Genomic DNA, 21,545 nt, shown 5'->3' with positions numbered 1-21,545 from the left:
TTTTCTATATACTCATAAAACTCAGACTATAAATACAGCTATACAAACACGACCTTGCTCTGTGCCGCCATGTTTTCCCGAAGCACTGGAACGTGTTTAGATCGGAACTTGGGAAAACCAAATTCAACAACAGTTCGAGGCATTTGAACAACAGTTCGAGGCATTTGTCCTGGACTTGTTTTGATATCTCCTTGTTGTTCATGCTCTTCGTTTAGGTATGTTCTCTAATAAACCCCGGGTTCTTCCAGGAACAAGCGTGTTTATATTGCGAGTACTTTAATTGTACACGATCAAATAACTTTCTGAACAGAACTAATTTAGCGGGGTGAATACTTTTGCAATCACAACATTTATTTCCCTCCACTTCAATATCTTTTATCAATATCGTGGGTCGTTCAATGTCGATTCATTACATACGTGTCCAGTTAAATCCATTTTAGTTCCAGGTTATAACAGAACAATATATGGAAAAGTTCGGGGGGGAATACTTAACCAATCCATAACAATACAGTGTACTTACAGGCGGGCATAATGACCAGTCTGCAGCTATAATGAATGGTGTGGAGAGAATGACAGCAGTGGGATGTGAGACGTGACACAGGAGTCGTACCTGTCGGGATGAACAGGGTGGTTCCAGGCCTGACGACGCACTTGTAGCACTTCTCCACTTTCTCACCGAAGAACTCCTCGCTCTGGTTCGGTGATGAGCTCCACTCCTCGTACAGCGCGAGGTTGGTTGGGGTAGGCTTGATCAAATAAAATATCTTCTCGCCCTGTGTGAAAAGGCACACATCGCCACAATAAAGAAGGACCATAAAAACTAAAATGGCAGGTTGCTTTATTCTTTGTCAAACCCTAACACTACACCTAACTAGATTTCTAATCACTGAAATATAAACTAACTAGTAAATAATACAGTTAATTTGACTTTCCGGAGGCGTCTAAAGCACGTTCGGTTGGATGTATATCCATCCGAACAGACTATAGACGCCATTGGAGCGTCAGTAAAGCGCTTCGGATGTCACGGAGCTAGGCAGACTGAAAACCGCTCCACGAAACGTTTTTAAGAATAGCTTTATCAAATGAATAAAATACTCCCTGTGACGTGCCGTGACATACCCAGAGCACGTGGTACCACACTGACGTGCCTCCGAAGTCTATGTGGAAGTCTGTGTAGCTGCCCTTCACTCCCATCAGGCAGTATTTCTGTACAAAGGGTTTGGGGAAGTAGGAGTCATCAGGCCAGTAGTTCTCTACCCAGGACATCTTCTGTGCAATGTCAGGGACTTCCACTAGCTCAGACATCCTGACAAACCAGAGAACCTTGTGGTTAAATTTTTTTTTTTATGCAATCTATGTGCTTCTGTGACAGTGGTGGCCATTTTCTAGCCTTTCCTAATGCACATCATAACGTCTTCCTATTGTACACCATATTCGTGATGAAGTCCTTTGAGCTCAGGACTCAATAAGATTCTCCTCTTCATTAGCAAGGCGTAAAGGAAACACACACACACAGTTACGTACTTGGTGTCGGAAAACTCGAGGCTGATGACGTTGAGCACCTTTGGCCGTTGACGGCTGTAGTAATACTTGACGAACTCTCTCAGTTTCATCTTACTGTCTGCTTGCCTCGCTACGTCAATTACGTCGATCACTTTGTCACCACCTGTGAAGAAAGTCGCGTTCGTAGATCGGTTATTTAAAAAAAAAAAAAAAAGAATCTATTTATCAAAGAGAGAGATAAACGAAACTGTAGATTTTTAACAGCTAATCAATTTACTGAAGATTTCCTTCTAAAAAAATCTTTCTGTATCATGACAGTTTATTGCTTTATCATAACACTCATTAAGAAATCCAGAGGACATGAGATTAAGGATAAACATGCAAATTGGAAAAGACTCCACCCTCACACACACACACACACACACACACACACACACACACACACACACACACACACACACGTGTAGCTGTCACGGCCATGTATTCAATACAATCTCTTACGTTCCCCACTTTTCTTCTAATGATTTAGCAAAATAGATTTGTATAAACAGTTCTCACCGTGACCACTCTGCACAATCGAATCAATTTCTCCGCAAAGATTTACCCATATAGACTTACTAATTTAGCCAGTCAGCATGTCGTCGACTCCCAGACGAGCCGACTGACACGCGTTCTAGAGTACGGGATAAACCTGAAATCCAGTCTTGAACATTTCCATTGTGGAAACAGAAGGTTGTGGCTAAACCAGTTAACTATGAGGATAGGAGCAGCAGCTGGCAGCTAACAAATCAAGCCTGTCAGGGAGATGGCGTGAAAGAGGTCCCCACCGAGCAGCTGGTGGACGCAGAGGCTTAAAGATCTCTGAGACAGCTGGCAGGAGCAAGATGTCAGTCAGAGCCACGCTCACCTCGCCTCACCTCTCCTCTCCTCTGGGGCAATTTGATTAAACGCTGATCTCGGATCAAAAGGATGTGTGCGGCAAAATATTTTGCAGAGCATCAGCTGTGACATTAAGTAATAAGTAATCAATAAATAAGTACGCAAGTAATAAATAAGTAATAAGTAAGTAAGTAAATAAATCTTTATGATTTATAGCACTTTTCAAAAATGAGTTACACGATCCGTGACAAATCACAATACTTCAAGACTTGCTAAATGGTAAGACAGAAAACAATAAAAATACACTTAAGAAAGGCACAGTTAAGAACTATTAAAAGCAAGATAATAAAAAAGGGCTTTAGGCAGTTTCTTAATAAAAATCACCACACAATCGAATAACCTAATGTCATGAGGGAAAGTCTATTGGCCCCAACAGAAAATCTCCGTTTCATTTTAACTTTGTCAATAGTATTACTTGCCACATGAGCATCAGAAATTCAAAATTAATCCAGGAGGAAAAAACAGGAGCTGCTGAACACAACGTCTTTTATATCTAATAATAATAATAATAATATTTTTCTTTAAAAAGCAGGACTGAATGGGCTTCTTGGTATGCATCACAAAATTTTGTTTCAGTCAACGTTTCCCCAGAATGAGAGCATGAGAGAGAGAGCGCAAGCTAGAGTGTGTGTGTGTGTGTGTGAGTGAGAGAGAGAGAGAGAATGTGTGTAACGTATTGTGATAACAGGAAGCAATTTCGTTCTTGGGTGACATGACATTGGTTAAACTGTTAAAAAGCGACACGTTCATTAATAAATCAACAAGCGGAATAACACACTCCAGACCTTGTTGTTATAAAGACCAAAAACGAAACACACACACACAAAAACAAACAGGGGTGTATTTAGGTTATGAAGTCATTCTTTTGATTGTAGACAAGTCACAAGTATAAAAGTGTAGGAGAATTTTTGTGCCGAGATCGTTGTTGTTTTGAACGTGGAAAAAGCTTAATAGCAAACTCTATGCTTTAAACATAGGTTATGAAATCATCGTTCTTCTGAACGTAAGGGCAGAGGAAATTTGGTGTTTCTAGGTCACCGTTTTAAAATATTAAGTCGTGTTGAGCTGTTTCTTGAATCAATCCGTACAGGATTTCAGAGTTTCTTTGTGATTGTTGACGCCAAAAATGTTCGATTTTGCTGCGGCTTCGTTTATAATTTGCGATGCAAGTTATGTATGCTTTTTGCGAATTGGCAGGATTGCACGAATTTGTTGTCTTTTGCAGTGGTGTTTGTTGGTAAACGAGACCTTTTAGCCGTACCCATGATCGACACACGTGAATTGAAGAGGGATTTGGCTGAATGCGCGTTGTGATGACGTCGCGTGACGGATCTCTGCCCGAACCGGCAGAAAACCTGAAGTAATTTTCACAAATTGCAGGCTCCTCCGAATATTTTGCCTTTGTTTCTGCGATCACAAAATCCTAGAGGGACTGAATAATGGGGTTCCTATATGTTAACTCTTATATGACAAAGTGAGTGTGAGAGATCTGGTGTCACCTGGTCCTTGCTTCGGTACGATAAACCATGTTTTAAAACGTCCTGCTTTTTGTTGTTGTCTACTAACTTTTAGAAACATTAACACTTATGAAATGACCACCCTGAATGAACTCTATGTAAAAAAATTTCCAGTGTTTTATGTATTTGTCTTAGATTAGCGTTAACTTTTACCTCGTAAATCCAACAAATTAATCTAGTAGCACTGTTTACCAAAAAACAAAACAAAAAAACAACAACATTGTGTTCTATATTTGTGTAGCTGTCGGAAGCAGCACTGCGACAGCTGTTACTGTGCATGTGGCTGTTTCCAGCCGGTCCAGTTTGAACAAATATTAATAAAAGTCAAACACTGTTACGAGCTATTTATTTCCTTTTAACTTGATTTAACTTGCAAAATGTAAACTGTTTGCTTCTTCTTCCTACAAAGAAAGCCTGAGCGTTACAGTAGAGCAATAACGAAAATTACATCACAGGGATGGCAGTTTAGTTTAACAGCAAAACACTCCCTGAGCACAAAATATACGACACACTCGCTCACGCCAAGATTATACTAATAAAGTTCACAAATTAATCCCTCCAGCCCAACACACTGTATGAAAGTTCTGGAAACACAAACACACTTTTTTATAGTCAACATCTGGTGTTGGGAAAGTAAAAAAAAAAATTTAGAGACAAAAGAAGTGTTTCATGGAGAAGGAGGAAACGGAGACGTTGAAAACAGCGAGCGTTCGATCGAGCTGCTCAAGGCGGGATGCCTGCTGTGCTAACTGAATTAGCCAGGTAGCTAATCTGCACTCTCTCCCTCTCTTGCTCTCCAGCAGTGCACTGAAGACATGAATCTGTAGGCTTTTAAGCCGTGCCACAGACGTAACCTCAGCGTGGAGAGTTTATCGAGTGATGCCAATAAAGCATCTGCTCAGAACGAAAGACGTTACTGATCTCTGTTGCATATTCCTTTAGTTGCATATTCTCTACAATATTTTTCCTCTTTTTGTTTGCTGGTCCAATTCTACAACTCGGCTTGATTCACTTCATGCAGTTGAGTCGATTCACAGCCGAATCACTTTCTCAGTGCAGACAGAGACGACCTCGCTCAGACGTGCTCAGATGGGACGGCTATGGCTCAGATGGAAGAGCGGTTTGTCCACTCGATTCCCGGGTAGGGTTGACGGTTCGATTCCCGGCCCACATGACATGACACTGAACCCCAAGTTGCTCCTGATGGCAAGTTAGCGCCTTGCATGGCAGCTCTGCTACCATTGGTGTGAGAGTGTGTGTGAATGGGTGAATGAGAAACAGTGTAAAGCGCTTTAGAATCGCTCAGATTAAAGCACTATATAAATGCCGACCATGTTTTCAGCCGTTTCGGTCCAGTGGGATTCCGGCATAAACGAACCTCACAGAGACGGAAAACACACCAGAGATCTGTTCAAATATACTTAACCTGCCCTTACAGCATTTTTTTTGTGATTGTTGCGGCCAAAAATGCTCGATGGGTGTGATGGTCCGGTGTCCACATACTTTTGGGCACTTTTTAGTGCATCATAACTCCACACGTGGAGATAAACATTTACATTTTGTACAGTAACGAGAACGTTATAGAGTACTTGCTCATGGGTTAGGGTTTCGTCGGCTGAGACAAGTAAAGTTTCACCCGAGTTTATAACAAGACCGAGACCATGCATTTGTAGTCTCAGGACCAGTCTCGAGTACTGCAGCTCTCTCTCTCTCCCTCCCTCCATCCATCAGCACCCTAACTCTCAGAACTACAGCATATTGTGCAAGTGTGTGTATGTGACTTACACATTACAGACAAACCCCCTGTCTGCAGCAGATGAACATGAGCTGTCTGTAAAAGGTGGCGAGTGTGTAACCAGACACCTCGAGTTGGTCTAAAAGTGCTGGAGAGGTGAGGAGGTGAGGACCCACCGGGCTGGTGTAAGCCACACTGCATCCATCCACACGCTTATTTCATTACGGCCCACTAAGAGGCTACGCTCGTTCGTCCCGCGGCAGTTACGTGATGCCTGGCCTATTCTGTTATGGCGCTGCGCTACTAAGCTCCATTACACATAATGAATATTTAAACTGCTGGTAATTACACATAACGTGGATGAATAACACAGCATTAGCTTTGATGTAAGAGAGGAACTGCTGACCGTTCTCTCTCTCTCTCTCACACACACACACACACACACACACTCCTCTTACCAACATATCGTTCCACGTCTTTGACAGAAAAGTCTGAAGAAGGAAGCTGAAGTCCAAGCCCTTCTTTCTGAGTCACGGCGATGGGGTAACGGAAGCCGTGCCTCTCCAGATAGCGCTGCGTCACCTGGCTCCCATGCATCTTCATCAGGACCTCGTCGGCACTGTACGAGGAGACAGAGTGCGAGTGACATCAAGCACATGCATGCATACTGAGATTTCTGCATGTTATGTGGAAGTAGAACTAGACATCTACAAGTTGTCCTTCCCGTTACTAATTTGTACGCCAGAAATACCCTTCAAAATACTTCAAACATGAAGGAAGCTGCTGAAGAAAAACTATATCAGACATTTGACCTTGCTGCGACCTTGACCCTGTTTGGATCAGTTCCAAAATCTAAATCAGGTCATCCCGGTTACAACGATAACTCCATGTAACTTTCTTGATATGTACGAGGCTCTCAGATCTTTTCCACCTGTGTAAAGAGACAAACCGCTCATAACTGGAAGAAATTTTGGAAGTTGTGATTTGAAAGCAAATGTATTCATCCTTCATTATTCAAGAGCACAGAAGAGGCCAAAACATGACTAATCTGAGATGCGTCAAAAGGGGGCGGGGCTAGCAGGGTGCACGTTAATATCGGAGAGCTCAAAATAGCTATGCGACCCAGCAATCATTCCAGATAGAGATGGAACCGATCCGATACCGGTATTGGGCCAATGGTGGATCGGATATCGGAGAGAGAAAAAAAGCAGAAGAATGAATTCAGTCCCCATAACAAAAGGAAAAGAGGAGTTGGATTCGGAAAAGATTGGGTTTTTTTTCCCCTGGAACTGCAAATGTTAGCATATATACACACATTGTATATATTTTTTGTTGCTAGAAATTTTTTTTTTTAGATTTATACCTTATTATATTTGCTATGCAAGTGAGAGAGTTAATTTTTTAAGTGATGTGCTTCCAAAAAAATATCTTATTAATATACAATTTTAAAACATAGTAGTTTTAAAGGAAAAAATATCGGAGTGGTATCTGTATCAGCTGATACTCCAGATTTCCAGAGTCGGGTGATGAACAGCTGTCGTCTTTAAAGAAAACAAAACCAGTCTTTTGGCGCATTTTTTGAGTAAATAAATACATCTGTACGTATGTTTGTGCCAGCTTTATCTATCCATTCGGTCTAGCAAGTAAACTTTTATTAGCTTTAATATTACTAGCAACGGCGTTTCGCTTGTTGCAGTAGTCAGTAAAACAGCTGTTTCTTCTTCAAACAGATGGTTGCTGAATCAACAATTCGCTTGTGTGTCATGCAGAGCTCCAGTGTTGGCTAGGGGCTTGGGTGTGAAGGTGTCAGATGGCCACAGCTTTATTCACGTACCTGGCAAAGGTCCTGGCCTGCAGCTGGCGCACAAACACCAGGGTCCCGGCCTGCACGGGCTTGCTGCCATCGTCCGGCTCTGTGTAGTCGTGCCTGTGCCAGTTCTTTCGCTTCTTCACTTTAAATTCAGAAGGACAGTGGGATTTCAACGTTGGAACAAAATCCTTTAATCACACCAACCCACTGCACTGCACCTTGCACTTTACAATACATGGCAGAAGCTATTATACACTATGTGCCCAAAAGTATGTGGACACCTGACCATCACACCCATATGTGGTTCTTCCTCAAACTGTTACCGCAAAGTTGGAAACGCACAATTGTATAGAACGTCTTTGTTTGCTGTAACATTACAATTTCCCTTCACTGGAATAAAGATCCCCAAACTTGTTCTATCATGACGATGGCCCTGTGCACAAACGAGCTCCATGAAGACATGGTGTGTTAAGGTTGGAAGAATGTGGAAGAACTCGAGTGTCCTGCACAGAGCCCTGACCTCAACCCCACTGAACATCTTAGGGATGAACTGGAGCCTCCTCACCCAACATCAGTGCCTGAACTCAACCCCACTAATGCTGTTGTAGCTGAATGAACACAAATCCCCACAGCCACACCCCAAAATCTAGTGGAAAGCCTTCCCGGAATAGTGCAGCTTATTATAACAGGAAAAGGGGAATAAATCTGGAATGAGATGTTCAACAAGCACATAGGAGTGTGATGGACAGGAGTCCACAAACTTTGTCATACAGTGTACATTGGGTATTAACTTGGACTTGTCTCAGTCTTGCTAAATATGGTCTTGACAGATTTTGTAAAAAAAATAAAATACTGCTCATGTTATACAATAAATTCATTGTATTTATTCCACAGCAGGGTTGAATTCACAGAACGTGTGGATTAATATTGGGTATAACAGTACGCCTCGGACAGTAGTTCCGGCTGTAACATGAGCAACAGGTTTCCATCATTGCACTCATTCAAATACGTTATTGTTTCTAAAGTAACAGTTCGTTCACAGGGACGTGTACGGCGGACACTCCACATAATCTAAGTATATTATATATATATATATATATATATATATATATATATATATATATATATATATATATATATATATATATATATATAAAATTTCATTTTTTCCACAAAGAAAAAAAACAATCTTTGATGTGGAAAAGTTTTTTGTTAGGAGACATTTATTTAGCATTTATGGAAAGAGTCTTGGTTCTTAGCACTTTGTAACAAATCACAGTGCTTTGAAAGGTTTCTGAGCACGAGACAGAGAGAGAGACACACAAAGAGAGAGAGAGGGTGGGGGGGTGGGGGGTTGGTGAGGGAACAACTGTTTACTACAGATATAACGTAAGAGATAGAAGGAACTAACTTGTCTTGTGGACGTTCCACAACATTAAATCCCACCATCATTAAAATATGCAACATGTTGTTTGTTTATAAATTAAACAATGCAATTGTTGGCAAATTGCTGTTCCATTCAATTCTAATCTAAAGTTACAAGTGATTCGTTTTAATTTAGATTTGACTGGGCAACACACAAAATGTTATCAGTTATCAGCTGAATTGATTGGACAGCATTCACCTGAATATCAGTGAGTTATGAGGGCACTTCAGTGGAGCAGTTCAGACCATAAAGCCCTCAACCTTCTTGATCAACGAGGGTCCGGTTCAACCCCTGTTTGATGATTACACTGGTTAATTAGCCTAATAATGTCCGCCTCCCGGGGGACTGGGAAATCACTGGTGCTTAAATCAAAAAGGGGAAATCAATAAAGCAGGAGGGAGGGGTATAGGGAAAAGGAGGAGCGATGAGACACGTGAGAAGAGAGGAGAGGAGAAGAGAGGAGAGGTCTTACTCAAGGAGGGTCCGTGTGGAACTTCACAGTTGGGGCAGTGATAAACGTCAATGTCCACTGCATGGTGTTCTTCGACTTTAACACAGCTAGAACACAATGAAAACATAACATTAGAATGTATGTACTTAAAACCTCTTACAGTTGAATACAGGTCATGGGGTGTTCCTCAAGGATGACCCATGGCTACATGGAACATACATGAGCATTGGTTTAAACATTTAAATCTATAAACAAAATGTACCAAACATTCTACTTATAGTACAAGATCAACAAAAGAGTTTGATGATTATTGTATCACAATACACACGTTTACACAAAGCTTCCAAGATACCTTTTAGACCATGCATTCTTTCCTCCATAATTTACATGACAATACTGGGATACGGACAATTTCAGAGCAAGATCGACTCACTGGATTGAGGGATCAATGTTCAAGGCATCCAATCTTTTAAAATCTTTAAGAAAACCTTGTTTGGAACAATTAAACAGAAAACAAGGATGCTTCACTTTTTATGAGGAACAGTGTACAGTACACGTGACGGAAATGTCGTCATCAGCAGAGCACGCGCGCCACCCGATTTTTCCAACCGGTCACACATGTGCAATCCTTAAGCACTGTTTAATTGCTCCACAAGGTGGCAGCAGTGACCCAGGGCCGCTGATTCTCAAGGTAGTTGAAGAAAAAAAATCTGAATAAATGGAAACGAGTGCAGGTTTGAAAGTACACTCATTTGTATAATTCTAGCCTTAAAGCGTATAAGGATTTGTATATGGGTGCTAATCGTGGCGAGAGATTGCCCAAACATTGTTCTTGTTGTGATTCTTCTTCGTTGTCATCCTCTACACCAAAAGACCTGCTTTACTGCTCTGTACTGACTCTTGTAGGCCAGGAGGGGTAGTGCAAGTTGTCGTAATGCGTATGCGTCGACCACCTGTGTATGCGTACATGCCGAATGGAGTATACTTTGAAAGGCTATGCGTACGACTGTGCGCCTACACTAGCGTACACGTAAATAAATGACGTATACCAGAGGCTTTAGTAGCGAGTAAAGGTGGTTGGCTCTTTACAATGTCAGTCTAAGAGACTCTTTCTGTGAAAGCGCTTGGAGACGGTTATTGAAGAACTGTAGCAGGCTCTGTAGTGAAAGCAAGAGCTCTTGGTACTGGAGTGATGGCCACTGAAAAAAGGTCATTTCTGGTCCAGTGTAAAAAAAAAATATATAAATAAATAAATAAATAAATAGGCCTAATGAGTTATGAGCAAGCGAAACATATACAAAGCCTGATTTTTAAACAGTAGCATATTAAAGATCAACACCATGTTATGGAAATCAAATAAAAGCCTGGCTCCATTGTTAACGCTCCACAATATGAATTTAATTTGCTGAAAGATGTAAAAGATCCGGCTCCCATGACCTGAAAGTAACTCTGGGCCAGCCGGGTGAGCTCTGGCTGATTGTGGTTTCAGACAGACAGGCCTGCTCCAATCAGCACTCCAGATGTGCAGTTATATTTGGGTTGCTCCAGGGAGAGGAAGTGCGGGGGTGCAGCATGTGGCACAACAGGCATTGGGGGGGAAAAGCAGAGTTGGAACGGCGGCGGAGGTGTCCACATCAAAGCTTTGGCTCGGCCCTCCTACTAAGAAGCGTGCGTGTGTGAGTGTGTGTGTGTGTGTGGGGAATGGGGGATGGTGGCCAGGACAGTGTCTGATGCCTCACGGGGGTGGAAAAAAAATGCACCGACTCGTAAACTCGTAAATTTGCCATCACTTTGAAAAACCAGTCGTAAACAAGAAGAAACACCCGGAGAACTCTTTTTAAAAGCTTTGATTGCTGTATAAAGCACACGGAGATAAATGAAAAAAATCTGGCTCTGGCGGAGAGATCGGAAGCGACTGCAACACTCCCACATCCGCATTCCCTTTCGGTTGACTTCCTTCATCGAGGCCGCGCTGTTCATTCTGACTTCCAGCCAAATCCCTGTCCCTGCCTGGGCGTCCTGTGCAAACAATGAATCAGTGCTCTCGTCGTCGTGACGTAACGAAGACGAGCGCTCGGGACGTGAGTCACCGTGCCGGTTATGTCATGCTGACCCACTGCGCCGTTTCCTGCTGGAAAAAAAAGGACACGGAGAAAACGGATTTCTAAAAACAGCCTCCGGGATGTGGGGCATGTCAAGCAGTTCACGGAGATGATTAAACACTGGAAACTTTCCCCTGATCAAACAATTCATCTCGGGACAAAGGACGGAGGACGACGGAGACACGAGGCCGAAGGTGCAAATATAAAAAGCGAGCACATATGGAATACACTCTCTCTCTTTTACTCTCGGGGAGATGTTGAGGCTTTTCGGAAAGGATGGCTTGCATCATCGCCGTGTTGCTGGCTCTACAGAAGCTCTCCAGTGGAGAGGCAGAGTGATGCAACAGGCTCGGAAAGTGTGTCGGCTGAGCACAAAGAAACTGGCAGAGCCTCAGCAGGAGACAGCGGTGAATTGCAGAATGAGAGTGACGAGAAGACAAAGCTGCCTCTAAAGCTCGTTACTCTGATTCTGAAGCTCAGCCTTGACAGGTCTGACGCCCGTAATGACAGGAGTAATGGTGTGGCATTCGATTATACTGCAGCGCGGGGAACCGACGCTGTAACTTGGAAGGAAAATGTTTACCAAACATTGTGTATAAAGGGCCATTCCAATAATTCTGTATCAGTGTTACAGCATGACACGTTAAATCTTGCCTGGTGATTGCATTAGCCCGCTATTGCACCAGGATTGCGTGCTGGTTTCGTGGCACACGATGAAAGATTGATGTTTTGTTGGCTACAGTCCCAGGACTGTTTAAGCTTTTATGCATTTTTTTTTTAAATTCCAAAAACACAGCACACTCTTGATGGTTAATTGGATGAACGCAATGGCTGCGAACAAAAAAACAAAACAACAACAACAACAACAACAGACATACAAATCCCTGGCTGCTCGTCTCTTTAAAACCTTTAAATCTGTAAGAACGGTGTTCATCTGAAAGAAAGATCAATCCACTCCTCAATGCTTTGACCGCTGCAAACAAAAACATCAGGAGAATCCCCGAAAAATTTTATCTCCTCACAGTCTGATACTCTTCTGACCTGACCATAGTAACTCATTAGTCAATTTGATTTTGAAGACCTAACGGAGGAACGAGTCCAGGCAAAATAACGAAAGGAATGAGGGCCTAGAGGTGCTCCATCAGCGGCCCGGTAGATTTCTGGTACAGATAAGCCAAATGGCCGGGGTGAACTCAAGGCATTGAGTCTTTTACACACACACACACACACACACACACACACACACACACACACACACACAAGCACAGTAGATCCATAGACTTCTTATCCTCAGGGTTTTAAGGAAAGCATTTCCACCAATGGTGCTCCTACTGATCTATCCAATAGTTCCCCTCGGGTGAGAGAAGAAGAAATGTGTCTCCATAGTGATGACAGGCAGAATATCAGCTCTAGCTCTCTCTCTCTCTCTCTCTGTGTGTCAGACTCCCTAGCACATATAGACAGTAAAAATGCCTCAGGGTTCTCCACAGTGGCGCAGCTGTCTGAGGTTTGAGTTCAAATCATGAGTTCAAATCCTGGTCCAAGCCAGCCATGGTCCAGAGTCCAATAGCCCGGAGTCTAATCTTGAAACATTCCTCACAGACCTCAGCTAGCAAAGTCGGTTCTTGTAATGTCAGGAGCAGAACAGAGTAGTGTACCCTCAAGTGTGTTTAGCGTGATATCGCATGGACTGTAGTTCGTAATAAAAAATAAAGCGGACTTCACATTAGCAGGTGACTCGTGTTGCCTGAGGTTTGTTTCTCGTAGGCATGTATAGATCTGACAATCGCTTGTGTCTGTGATTTTGTAGCTTCTGGCATGTGATGGTAGACAAAATTATATACTGTCTACTGTTAACCTTACACACTTAATAAATACAGCATTATTATCATCAATTCGTTCAAAACTAGGCTCTCAATTTGATACAAAAATAATAAAGCATAATAAAGTAGACTGCTTGTCAGTCCCTCAAAGAAGAAATTTTTCTAAATTACTGCAGAGTTTCCGCAGATTTAGGCTGAGCCGCGTCATGTGACATAATCACAACGCACATTCAGCTAAAAGCAAGAACTTTCCCAAACCTTTTCGGCCAATTTCCTGCCTTTTTGTGCTTTTTTTGTGATGCTGTTGGTGTGGAACTATGCTGAGACCTGGCAACCCTGTCTACCTTGGCAGGAGAGTTAATTAGCAATCTTCGTCGCTACAGTATGAAAATTGGAATGGATCTGAAATGTGTGCATCGTTAGACCCCTAATAACAGCATCATGTTTGCTTAATTGTTAAACCCTGGAATTTCAAGACCATGCATTTACTTCCATATTTGCACACCAAATTTAGTTGAATGGAGACTAAAGACAGGGAGTAGATGTTTGGGGAGACAATGCAAACCTTTGTTGGAGGATTTGCACATAATCGGGATAAAAATGTAGTAAATTAAGCACCAGTGCTTGTCACCACTTTTGTGGCACTGTGTCTGAGGAACAAGAACGTCTTAGGCTTCAACATCATAGACTGGTAGAAAAAGCAGTAGTCGATGTTTGATAGGGAAGGTCTGAGATAATAGAGTGCTGAAATGATTAAACTGGGAGAAAACGGTCGAAAACCCTTCATCAGGTGATACACATGGCCAATACAAAATGTCATCAACAGCTTGCCCAAGTCATCATTGCTGATGGAAAGGTGACCAAGGTCAGCCCCTTTACTCGAGTCAAACACACAGACCCCTTGTTAAGCAGAGGTGTAAGGTTTCGGCCGTCGCCACAAGAGTTTGTGAAACCCGAATACGAAACTCAAGCAGACCCTGACAATGGCCTCACGAGCATATCCATCACTGTCTTGCCTAAAAAACTGCGACAGACACCCACTTGATCTATGGCTGCCCCTACAGGCTAAATCCGGCTTTCTTGAGGGATGTCAGGGATGAAATCGTCCACGAAAAAAAAAAGCTCACTCATCAGACAGCCGAGGAGCAGGAAGTGTAGCATAATGAAAGCGGACAGGAAAGATAAAGTGAGGTCCACAGGTTCCACTCATCCTGTGCCAAGGTCCAGACAGCCTAAAACTATTTATGTTGCTCGAGGTAATGAGCGGAGGAAGTACTGCAAAGGAAGCAGGCCATCATTCAAGCGGTAGCTGGGGACTTCCTACAGCAGCCTTCACGCCGTGCGTGCAGTGTCTGTAGGCAGGTGAAGGCTCAATTATTCTACAGGTTTGACAATGTGTGCTTCTGAACTGCATCCTGCAGGACAAGAGTACATTTCACACAACGCACTCTTCACCTCGGGTATGAAAAGTCAGATTTCCCGCTTAGCGCGGTTTGTTGTACAGCTCGAATACGTCTCTCACGTGGTATCCATAGCAAGAACACGTGGTTCCATGGTTACTTGCTGTGTGACGTCTGTTTTAAGAAATGTCATTTTGCAAAATCTGAATCCCTACTCATTTAGACACCGATACCGATACCACGTGATACTATTGCGACGTAAACAGTTGACGCACACGAAAAATTTCTTGCCTGGGTGTGTTTCACGATTGATTATGGCTTTGCTCTGTGGAATTATCAAGCGCAGCTACTCAAGCATCCTCCTCCAATATAAGCAACCTGAGAAAACATCATGGTGTTTAAACAGTATCTTTAAGTTTGTTTTTTTAAACTGTCTTTTTTAAATGAAAAAAAACAGTATCTTTAATAGAGACCGTGAGGACGGCCCACTTGAGTATGCAAAGCAGTACCAGAGAGTGTGGTTATTAAAATGAGTGAAAGATTCCATGATTTACGTGTACATAAAAGTTTTCACAAGCCTGGAGTAGTTCAGTTCAGCGAGCAGTGAGCACTGAGACACACATTTTCCTTTCTCCTCAAGGTGCAATTCACAGCATTTTGCTCTGATTTTCTTATTGACCTTACGTAGAGTAGCCATCCGAAGGACGATATAGTAACCTGCTGTATAAATGTGCACTCCGGTTTCTACTGAGGCTGGCTTGAGTGCGGTCTGAAACTTGGGTTAAACTCAACGGAAGTGTGCTATGCTTGACGCGAGTCACACTCGCGCCTAAAAAGGATTGAGAAGCATGTCATATGTTGTGCTGGCAGTGGCGTAACCAGAAATTAATTTCGAAAGGATGAAGAAACAAAAAAATAGGATTGCTTTCTCATCTGTACAATTAAATTGGTAAATGTGACATGCATGTACATTTGAGGTGGTTTTTGGACAGCGGTGGAGACATTTAACAATGATGAAAGAAATGGGAAAAAAAAAACAACTGTTAATAATTGTGCAAAATTACACCTTATTATGAATCCTAAACTTCTTTTCTTACAATACAATGTATTGACACTGTAGTGGTTTAATTTGTCGTCATTACAAAATAAGTCAGTCCGTTCAGGAGTTCCGAGTTGTTTTTGCAACCAGATTATGGCAACCAAAAATGCTTGATTTTGCTGCTGCTTTTTTCCTTCCAAAATGTATGATTGAGAGTTTTTGTGCTTTTTTTTGCAGGAAACTATTTGAATTGGGGAAATTGTTTTGCATGCTCTTCTGTAGTGATGTTTATTGGCAAATGAGAGCTTTTCACTGCACTCATGTTCCACACATGTGAATCGAAGAGGGCTTTGACTGAATGCGTGTTGTGATGGCGTCACATGATGTGTCTTGGCCCAAATCTGCGGAAAATCTGCAGAAATTTAGAAAAATTATAAACTCTCCAGAACGTTGCAGAGTTTGCTTGCTTTTGCGTTCATTTCTGCGATCGCAAAATCGCGCAATCCTGGAGGGACTCATAAATGTATAAAAATGGAATATCGTGAAGCCTGTATCAGGATATGTCTCGTATCTTTTCGTGCCTAATTAATACTGAGTAATAAGTATGCTAGTCATTTCGATATCAGTCAACGAGCACCAACAACAAGAATTTTATTGACGCGTCCCTATGTACAAACTAGTGCTACAGTGATCTGAACTATGGAGCGAGAACTGTATCGTCTTTATTCATGTGCACGAGTGTATACAGTAGTTTATTGCCCTTTTTTAATTCAAACAGGCCACATGCACAAAAGCTGGTCCGTGAATAAAGGAATTACGGATCATAACTAAGATCCCATGGCAATGTATCATGCTAAAAGCTTACGGATAAACTGCATTATCATTCTCTTCCAGGTGATCCTATTAACGCTTAACAAAACTAAACATTTTCATCACTCAGGTACAGTGATAAATGAAGCTTTGAAGCTGCCTCGGGCCGACCAAGCCTCGATCAATCTTCTCCTCGCATACACAACACACACACACACACACACACACACACACACACACACACAGAGAGAGAATAATAATGATATGATTATGCTCAGAATTCCATTTCACACTTCTAACCAAGATTATAAACGGGATCTCATAAAGAACATACAAGGCTTAGAAACACGTCCACGGTCTAAACTGTGTATAAAGGCGACGCCGTGCACGCACACACACACAGGTGAAGTCTGCGCTGTTTTACTGTAACACAGACATTAGTCTGAATCCCTCATCACTGTCAGGCATGAATAGCGAAGAGGCTCATAATCCTCTGAACTCGTCTTCCCTGGAGGCTGCTGCCGCCGCCGAGTGAGTCGGAGAACACAGTCAGATAACAGACCGGCCTCGGCCTCTGGCTAGACATCCTAATCCTGCTGGTCGAGACACAAAACCGCTGCCTTAAAGCAATACGCCGGCAGATTTCTCCCTAATCTCTATCCAGCGACAAAGGAGTGGAAATGCTGTTTCCCTCGACCTCACCTACAGAAATGTACAACTGTATGAGCTTAAGATATTAGGATGTGGGGTGATATAACCAAAATATCACAGGATTCAGGATGCTTTATGGTTTCTGGAGGACAGGTCCTGTTTAGTGGGCTGACGGACAGACACCTCTGAAAGCTCTGACACTGGAGACTCCTTCCATACATGTTAAATAAACGTCTTCCTTACAGAAAACTTCAGAATATTAACAAGTTTACGTTTTTGTCGTTAAATTCCGCCGCTTACATTATATCAAGCATCTGCCATACAAGTCCCTGTGAAGGAGTTGCTACTATAGAAACACTGTTACTAGACAAACCAAAACGTATTAAAACGAGGGCATTGATGTAGACCTGCTATTTGAATTACAGCCTCAAATATTTCCAAAGCTGCTGTTAGAGGAAAATAATTAGGTGTGGAAAAAAAAAAAAAAGACCAATTTTTTTTTTGTTAACAGAATTAATTACAACAAAGACTGATCATAAAGGTGTAGGCGCATCAGACCGCTTCATGATTGACACTGGCGTCTCAACAGCAACGTTAATAATGTTGATTTGTGGATTAAGTCCGACTTCCTAACTCGTAAATACGAACGCCTTTTTATACGCACAACAGGGACTTTAAGCAGCAGCTGCGAATGGAACGGCAAGGGTGACTGGAAGTAAGCCTTTACACCGCCGTAGCCGAGAACGTAGAAAATCGTTAAGCAATCGTAGACAAAACGGCGCAACGCAGCATTCAGTTATTTATTGAAATATAAAAAAAAATGTCATTTGAAAAAAGCAAGAGAATGATTGCTTTTGGCATTAAATAACAATCTATTGTCATAAGAAGAGTTTTTAGTCTTGTATGATGCCAATAATTCTGTAAACATAGATTTACCGTGTAAGCAATACAGTACTTGCATAATCTATCATAATAATCTTGATTACTATGAGCTTAAAATGAGCTTAAGTTTAAAACATAACACAAATTAAATAAACGACTAATGGTACAATTATATACTGATGCAATTATAATATCATATACCATAAAACAATGTTTTCCTGCCTGATCTGTCACGTAGTAAAGACTACGGCAAACCAGCTATTCTCAAATAGTAGACAGTTACAGTAGAACAGTAGTAGCAGTTAAAGTTGCGCATGCGCAATACAACGTCAGCGTGCCGTCGCCTTCCATTCGCAACTGTTGCTTAAAGTCACTAATAATATCTACTGAAAACATCTCAAACTAAAAAAAAAATTCCACGTGTTTAAAACAGGTGTGTGGCCCTTTAAGAGGCGTGGCCTGATTCCGGCCACTAGACGGCTCCCACCACGTGCCCATATTTGCAAAAAGGGAGCATTTAAATCCCCACCGCCCCGCCCCCAATCTCCCCTCCCCTCTCCAAACCCAGCTGCCAATCAAATACACTTAACACTCAGCAATAGGAAAAGCTTCATCGCCGATTTTCACGGAAACAACGCGAAAAAAATAATCAAAACACAAACCCCACAGCACTGAGTTTAAACCGAATCGAGATTTATCACTGGAAATGCGTAAGCGTTTAAAATAAGTAAATTAAACACATACAAGTCCTGAATTGGTTCAGCAGTAAACCGGCTGCTCTTTGTTTAGTGCCCCCTTTCCGCAGGTTCACCAACAACGACACCATGTGTGTGTGTGTAACTTTTGGCACACTGAACTAGGTGTATATATAACATAAAGAACTAGCAAAGCAAACATCAACCTGAACTAAAACATCTCCAAACAACAAATAATATACAACGACAATATGCCAAGTTTATTTACAGCCTTAGCCTATAGAGTAGAGCTGCATCAGCAAAGTAAAAAACAAAATCACTCAGTTTACACGACTTAGGGATTGAAAAACAATAATAAGTGAATGTAAACAATCAGTACAAATGGGTCTTATATTCAAACACATACACACACACACATATATATATATATATATATATATATATATATATATATAAAAAATCACACACATACATATATACACACACATACACGCACAGACACACATCTTCAGAAAAGTATCCTATAATGCAAACAGTCTTGTAATACATTATACATAATATGCAAGTCAAAGGGAAATCAGCTGATAAAAAGAAACTATTTTACAGCACTGATATTTGTAATGAAATAACCAGGATATCCTTTTTTTAACAAATACAAAAACTACTCACTTGTCTTACTTACAAGTAAATCTATAAGCTACGATGCTAGCTGGTAGGTTAGCCTGTTAGCTACCTAGCTCTTTAAAGCCAATGGGAACAAAAAGTAAACAATATTCACCAAAAACAACACCGGAAACGACATGACGTGAGTGTACGAGTCATGTAAGGAGTTAATGGTGCTCGTTTTTTTTAACGGTTAAGCTTCCAAGAACAACCTAACAGCCTAACAACAACAACAACAACACATGAAAGCGTCTCAGCTGTGGCTCTGTAGTGTCTCTCTCTCTCTCTCTCTCTAACACACACGTTATATACATAAATATACACACATTACTGACACCGTGAGAGCCGAGCACAGGAAACAGACCACATCTTCTCTGTTTTTTTTTTTTTTTGCTCACGAGGGTTTTTTTTATTTTTATCAAACGTGTGAATCTCTTACCTGCCGTGAAACCAGTCCTTACAAATATCGCACTCTATCATAAACCGGCTCACGTCGTAAGGCTGCCGGCAGACGCAGTACAGCGGAGCCGCCGCCATCTTCACACCGACTGACTGACTGACTGCCTGCCTGACTGCCTGTCTGTCTGCTTGTCCCCAAACAACGCCGAGGCTGGAGAAAAGGTAGGCGGGGCTTCTGCTTAATTATGCGGAAGTGGCCTTTAAAAAAAAAAAAAAAAAAATCACGCAAGCGGCACGAAACGAACGTAGCTCTGACGTAATAATAAAAACACACACAAAAAAACAAAACAAACATCCGACCTATTTGACGTCCACATTTCACCAGAATTAACTCATATAGAAGAACCCTTTATTGTTTTTCGTTATTATTATTATTATTATTATTATTATTAATGCATCAGAAATACACAATAAAAACGACACAAGAGGAAAAAAATGATAGAAACCCTTGTAATGGTTTTAATGGTTATAATGAGAATTGTATTGGTTTTAATGGAAACTGTAATGGTCCCTGAGGGTCTTTACTGGTAATTTTTGCCTTCTATAGGTGGCATGTTATGTCTAGTGGATACAATTAAAGTGCACCTATTATGGTTTTGAAACGTGACTAATTTTGTTTTAAAGGTCTCATACAATAGATTTACATGCATCCAAGGTCAACAAACACTTTAATGTGCTCTTAATTTAAATGACAGTATTACCTTTTATCCCCCAGTGTCACTAGCGACTCTTTAAATGATCCTTTCTAAAGGATTCATTCTAAACTCCTCCTTTCACAGAGCATACTCTGCTCTGATCGGTCAGATGTTAGTGTTGGAAAAGGAACGCCCACTACCATAATGAAATTCAGCTCCATGTGAAAAAAATGAAGACCAGAGGTGGGGCTTTTTGTTACAAACCTACCTAGGTTTGTGCAGGAAGTAAGTCTGGAATTACTAACGAGTCGTTTCAGCTGTTCAGAATCGGTTCCTTCTTTTGGGAGTCAATAACCCCGTTTGTCATGTACTTTGATTTTTGAAACTTTGCAGACTTTTTACATTCACAAACAGCTCTATAACACACTACATGAAAGGTAATATTTGAAAAACCACAACCGGTAATGGTAATGGTAATGGTTTTAATGGTTAGCTGATGGTTTGTAATGGTTTGTAATGGAAACCATTAGAACCTCTTTGGTGGAATGAATATCCAACCTCAATCTGGAAAGCAGAATCCGTCACTATGTATTTTCAAAAAACGTCTAAAATCCCACGTCTTCCATAAACACTTAACTAACCCCTAACTTGTCCCCTGGTACCCCCTCTTAAAAAAAAAAAAAAAAAAAATTTGCACTTACACTGGCTCTTACAACTCTACTCTGCACAATTTGCTACCCTAGAACTCACTTAAAAATCTTGTAAGGTAGCACTACTTGTATTGTTCTCCGCTTGATATATCACTTTGCTTGTATTTCTTGATTTGTAAGACGCTTTCGATAAAAGTGTCTGCTAAAGAATAAATGTAAATGTAAATGTATTGTTTTTTTCAGCATGGTAGTATGTGGACTCCAGACATTCACAGCCATATGTGGGTCTTCCCCAAAGTTAGAAGCACCCAATTGTATAGGATGTCTTTGTATGCTGTAGCATTACAATTTCACT

The 21,545-nt window shown here is 41.4% G+C and overlaps 1 protein-coding gene across 2 annotated transcripts in view; it reads right to left on the bottom strand.

Moving 5' to 3' along the window:
- kdm7ab (lysine (K)-specific demethylase 7Ab) overlaps window positions 1-20,213 on the bottom strand; it is a 36,819-nt gene extending 16,606 nt beyond the window's left edge. For both annotated transcript variants that reach the window (XM_053631446.1, XM_053631445.1), the window contains exons 1-7: window positions 19,886-20,213; window positions 9,403-9,488; window positions 7,529-7,646; window positions 6,153-6,313; window positions 1,525-1,666; window positions 1,120-1,306; window positions 611-773 (exon numbers count right to left, since the gene is read on the bottom strand). In XM_053631446.1, the coding sequence (XP_053487421.1) occupies window positions 611-773; window positions 1,120-1,306; window positions 1,525-1,666; window positions 6,153-6,313; window positions 7,529-7,646; window positions 9,403-9,488; window positions 19,886-19,983 (955 nt within the window). In that variant the 5' untranslated portion in view covers window positions 19,984-20,213. The remainder of the gene's footprint in view (window positions 1-610; window positions 774-1,119; window positions 1,307-1,524; window positions 1,667-6,152; window positions 6,314-7,528; window positions 7,647-9,402; window positions 9,489-19,885) is intronic.
- Window positions 20,214-21,545: the final 1,332 nt, after the last annotated feature.

The sequence above is a fragment of the Ictalurus furcatus genome, chromosome 8, assembly GCF_023375685.1.
Source record: "Ictalurus furcatus strain D&B chromosome 8, Billie_1.0, whole genome shotgun sequence".
Lineage (NCBI taxonomy): Eukaryota > Metazoa > Chordata > Actinopteri > Siluriformes > Ictaluridae > Ictalurus > Ictalurus furcatus.
This window is presented reverse-complemented; position numbering and strand designations above follow the sequence as displayed.